Below are 5,226 nucleotides of genomic sequence, written 5' to 3'. Positions count from 1 at the left end.
CAATCATAACTGCAATGCAATGGTGGCATCTACTCCAAGGATTCCTAGTGAGAGTTAGTTAGAATCACATTTTTTTCCTTCGCGTGCTCCATTGGATGCTCTATATAAAGGGTCGTGTTGAAACTTCATTTATGATTGAAGGAGTTGTGTTTTTGTTCATTGTTTTTCCTTCTTCTCTTTACATCTGGTTAGCAATATTAATGAGTGAGCTTCCCATATAGTAGAGACAACATGTGGTATCAGAGCCACTCGAGTTCAAGGGATCAGGAGATGGCAGAGAAGACGGGAAAGATGAGTACCTCCGGCGAGCGTGGTGGAGAGATGGCGGTACCGACACCATCTCTGAAGCTCTCGAAGACAAACTACCGTGTTTGCGCTATGTCCATGGAGGTATATCTTGATTCTCACAACTTGTGGCAGGCAATCATCGATAAGAATGTCTCCAAGAAGAACTATTGATTAGCGCTCTCCACTATCATCAGTGCGGTTCCAGAAGACCTGCTGGTGGTCCTTGATGTTAAGCAGACGGCAAAAGCAAATTGGGAGATCTTGCGACAACGGAATCTCAGTGTGGATCGTGTGATTGAGTCTCGCATCCAAGGCTTGAAGCGCAACTTTGAAATGCTCACTATGGGCAAGATTGACTTTGTCATGGATTTTAGGATGAAATTCACGGGCATTGTCTCGGACTTGCGGAGTTTTGGAGAGATGATGGAAGAGAAAGAGGTGGTGCGACAATTATGGTGGGCCACACCCTCCAAATTCGGCGCTCTCACACTATCTCTAGAACAGTATGGCGAGCATGACAAGGTAAGTCTCAATGAAGTCATAGGCTCACTCACTGTTTATCAATTACGGCTCATGGAGCGGGAGTCTCATGAAGAGGAGCAAGCCCTACTGGCCAAGGGGCTTAGCAAAGCCAAGCTGTCAATTGGGGAGGAGTCCTCATCTTGTGGAAGAGGACGTCATCATGGCCGTGGCACAGGAAGCGGAAGAGGTCAAGGCCGAGGAAGCATTCTGCCACCTGATGAAGACAAATAGAAGAAAGCATTTGATAACTCAGGTATTCAATCTTATAATTGACAAAGATATGGTCATTTTGCATATGAATGCCGAGGGCCTATGTGGCTTAGTCCACTCCGGCAACGACACAGCAACCCCATCTACCCTGGCAGCATCGACTTCATCTCTTCTCATGGCCATAGAAGAAGCTCAGAGTGAAGTTCTCGTGCAAGGCTCCAAGTTTGATCATCACCATCCTGATCTGTGGTACCTAGATACAGGCACTACGAATCAAATGAATAGGAATCAGAATTTCATCCTGAAGCTTGATGAATCTACAGCCGGTTTTGTGAAATTTGAGGACAACTCAAGAATTGAAATTCGTGGCAGAGGCAGCATAACCATCCTTCGACAAGATGGAGAGAGCATCCAACTTGGTAATGTTCTCTATGTCCCTAAGTTATTTCCTAATATCCTCAGTCTAGGGAGACTGGATGAAGAAGGCCACAAGATGATCATGCAAGGAGGGTGTTTGACAACTTATGATCCAGATGATGCACTCCTAGCTGAAGTTCATCACACACAGGGACGACTCTATTTGCTCAAACTCAGATTGTCAGAAAACTGTCTCGTTACGAAGGCAGGTGATGATTCAAGTCGACTTTGGCATTTGAGGTATAGTCACTTGAATTATCACTCTCTAAAAGAAATGTCAATCAGAGAACTAGTGGAGGGTCTTCCACTAATCAAGGTGCCTGATCACATCTGTCGCAAATGTGTAGTTGGGAAACAAGTTTGAACTCCATTTCCGAAATTGTCAACTTATAGAGCTCATGCACCTCTTGAGCTGGTTTGTTCAAATATCTGTGGTCCGATCAGCAGGCCCACATTAGGGGAAGTCGGAATTTTCTCCTAATTGTGGATGATTTCTCAAGACTAATGTGGGTTGCTATGTTGAAGCAAAAGTCGGAGGCATTGACTCACTTCAAGAAGTTCAAATGTGTGGCCTAGGCTGAAAAAGGGACAAAAATGAAGTGTCTCAGGAGTGATAGAGGTGGGAAGTTCAATTCAGCAGATTTTAAGACGTTTTGCGACTCACAAGGTATCAAGCATCAGCTGACTGCTCTGTACTCTCCCCCAACAAAATGGAGTAGTAGAGAGAAAGAACTGGACTATCATGTCTCTAGTTCAGAGTATGTTAGAAGAGAAGAACCTGCCTCAAGAACTATGGGGAGAAGTTGTTAACACATCAGTCTATCTCCTTAGTCATTCATCTACTCGCAGCTTGTAGGGGCTGACCCCATACGAGAAGTGGACAGGAAGGAAGCCATCGATTGAACACCTATGAGTGTTTGGCTCTATTGTGCATGTCAAATGCACCAAAACTCAAATGAAGCTTGGAGATTGCAGCTCTCCTATGATCTTCATAGGATATGAAATTGGGTTCCAAGGCCTACCATTGCTTTAAAGAGGATGAACTCTATCCATATCAGCCAGGATGTTATCTTTGAAGAGTATGCACAATGGAATTGGAAAAATGAAGGTGAGAACATTTCTGAACTCACATTTTTTCCAAGTATTTCTACTAATTCTGTAGAAGATGAGCCAAGCTCCTCTAAAGCTAAGGATGAAGAAGGTCATTCTCAGGCCAGAGAACCCGTCTCTGCCTAATCATCAGACTCCGAGCAAAGCCCACCTCGAAAACTCAAGTCACTTACTCAGCTCTATGATGAAACCATTCAAAATGCACCAAACTTAGAAGAATGTATGGTGTCTGCTGAAGAGCCAGTGACTATGCAGAAGCATGTCAGAAGGAAGAATGGAAGATGGCTATGGTAGAAGAGATGGAAGCTATTGATTGAAACCGTACATGGGAATTGGTTTCACCTCCAGCCGATTGTAGACCAGTTGGGCTTAAATGGCTCTTCAAGCTTAAGAGAAATGCTCATGGAGATATAGTGAGACATATGGCAAGATTAGTTGTCAAGGGCTACACTAAAATACATGGCATTGACTACGATGAGGTATTTGCTCCAGTAGTCCGTTTTGAATCAATTCATCTCTTAATTGCCATTGCAGCGCAAAATAGGTGGTTGTTACATCATCTAGAAGTGAAATTGGCATTCTTAAATGGAGATGCGGAGGAGGAGATCTATGTCAAGCAACCGGACGGCTTCATTGTGAAGGGAAAGGAAGGCTATGTCTTGAAGTTGAAGAAGGCACTTTAGGGGCTCAAGCAAGCCCCTCATGCATGGTATTTTTAATTGCACAACTGCGTTGTATCGCTTGGGTTCAGAAGAAGCAAGTATGAACAAGTTATCTATCTGAAGTTCTCTGACAGAATTCAATTGATCATCGGGGTGTATGTGGATGATCTTCTCGTCACAGGAGGAGAAGAAAATGACATCAATGAGTTCAAAAGACAGATGAATCACTAATTCGAGATGAGTGATCTCGGGCTCCTATGTTTCTATTCAGGCACAAGAGTCTGTCAGGAAGAAGGTTGGATCAGCATGTCTCAAAGCACTTATGAAGAGACTATCTTGACTTATGCAAAAAGGGGGGGACTATAAATCAGTTCAGACTCCTCTCGAAGCAAGGGTCAAGTTTATCAACAAACTGGTTCGTCAATGGACTCAACCTATTTTTGAAGTCTCATTGGAAGTCTAAGGTACTTGACTCATACTCACCCTGATTTGACTTTCCATATAGGATTTCTGTGCAGGTTCATGAAGCATCCTGCACCAGAACACCTCACAGCACTCAAGCGAACTTTGAAGTATCTGAGGGGTATTATTAACGTTGGATTAGTTTATGTGAAAGTGTAAACAAAGACACAACTTAAAGGCTATAGTGATAGTGATTTTTCTGGTGATGAGCAAGATCACAAAAGCACTTTTGGGCAGGTATTTTTCCTTGGTGATTCAATAACCATTTGGGCCAGTCAGAAGCAAAAAATAGTGGCATTATATTCATGTGAGGCAGAATATATTGCTGCTACCACAACCGCTTGGGAGGGTGTGTGGCTGAATTGCTCCATTAGTGAACTAAGAGGAACTAAAGAAGGAGATATGAACTTGCTCTTGGACAACAAATCAGCCATTACTTTGAACAAGAATCTGGTGCATCACAATTGGACAAAGCAAATTGACACTCGCTTTCACTTTATTCGTCAATGTGTAGAAGAAAATTTGGTTTCAGTTGACTGCGCGAAGACTGCAGACCAACTAGCAGACATGTTCACTAAATCACTTGGAAGACTGAGATTTGTAGAAATAAGAAAGCACCTAGGAGTCAAGGATATTCGCCCCGAGAAGCTAGACCAAGGAGGAGACTGATAGGGTGGTCTAGTCTTGGCAAGGACTGACAGTAACAACCTCTGCTGATGGATTCCTCTATGCGATCCTATTTCTCTTTTTTCTGCTCTATAGGGTCAATCATAACGGCAATGCGATGGTGGCATCTGCTCCAAGGATTCCTGGTGAGATTTAGTTAGAATCACATTTTTTTCCTTCCCTTGCTCCATTGGACGCTCCATATAAAGGGCTGTGTTGTAACTTCGCTTATGATTGAAGGAGTTGTGTTTTTGTTCATTGTTTTTCCTTCTTCTCTTTACATCTGGTTAGCAATATTAGTGAGTGAGCTTCCTAGATACTAGAGCCAACACCCTAGAAGGTCAGACTATGACGTGGACAAGCGGTGCAATCTGCAGTTCACTAAGGTTCCGGTCTGTGCATGACATCGACAAAATCTCATAGATCACGGTTGCTCCAACCGGTGTGACGAGTGGGAAAGGAGTCTGCTTTTTGTGTAGAGTGGCAGCAGGTGACTCGAACATTGAGGAAGGCCCATAGTTTGGTCTACAAGCGATGCAGCCCCCCCACCACATCTTGGAACAAATGATGGAAACCCTTGAATGACAATGAATTTTGTCTCCCTTCAAGGAGCTGTGTTATTCTTCCACACTGAAACCCAAACCCGCAACAAGGAAGATGGAACCCTAGGTGAAAAGGGAGTAGAAATTCAACATAAACTGCTAAAAGATGCATTTATTTTCTTCTGTTTATTTTTTTAAATAACCAAGTGTGTCTATCGCGAGCCTCCCCTCCCCCTTTTTAGTAAAAGAAGGAGGATGAGGGCTTATAGGTGCAATAATGGGCTTGCTTTTTATGGGACAGAACCTTAGTGTACTTTGCCCTAAAAGGGTTCTTCAGGGGGGGGGGG

General features: G+C 43.5%; 1 protein-coding gene across 1 annotated transcript; it reads left to right on the top strand.

Moving 5' to 3' along the window:
* The first annotated feature begins 270 nt into the window (after positions 1-270).
* LOC144710892 (uncharacterized) lies at positions 271-3,230 on the top strand. Its single transcript, XM_078584733.1, has 4 exons — positions 271-420; positions 526-810; positions 884-1,439; positions 3,082-3,230. The coding sequence occupies exons 1-4, from the start codon at positions 271-273 to the stop codon at positions 3,228-3,230; spliced, it is 1,140 nt and encodes a 379-aa protein (XP_078440859.1).
* The last annotated feature ends 1,996 nt before the right edge of the window (positions 3,231-5,226 follow it).

This window comes from Wolffia australiana, chromosome 13 (genome assembly GCF_029677425.1).
Source record: "Wolffia australiana isolate 7733 chromosome 13, ASM2967742v1".
NCBI classification, from domain to species: Eukaryota; Viridiplantae; Streptophyta; class Magnoliopsida; order Alismatales; family Araceae; genus Wolffia; species Wolffia australiana.
The sequence above is the reverse complement of the archived record's forward strand: the minus strand, read 5'-3'. Positions and strand labels throughout refer to the sequence as shown.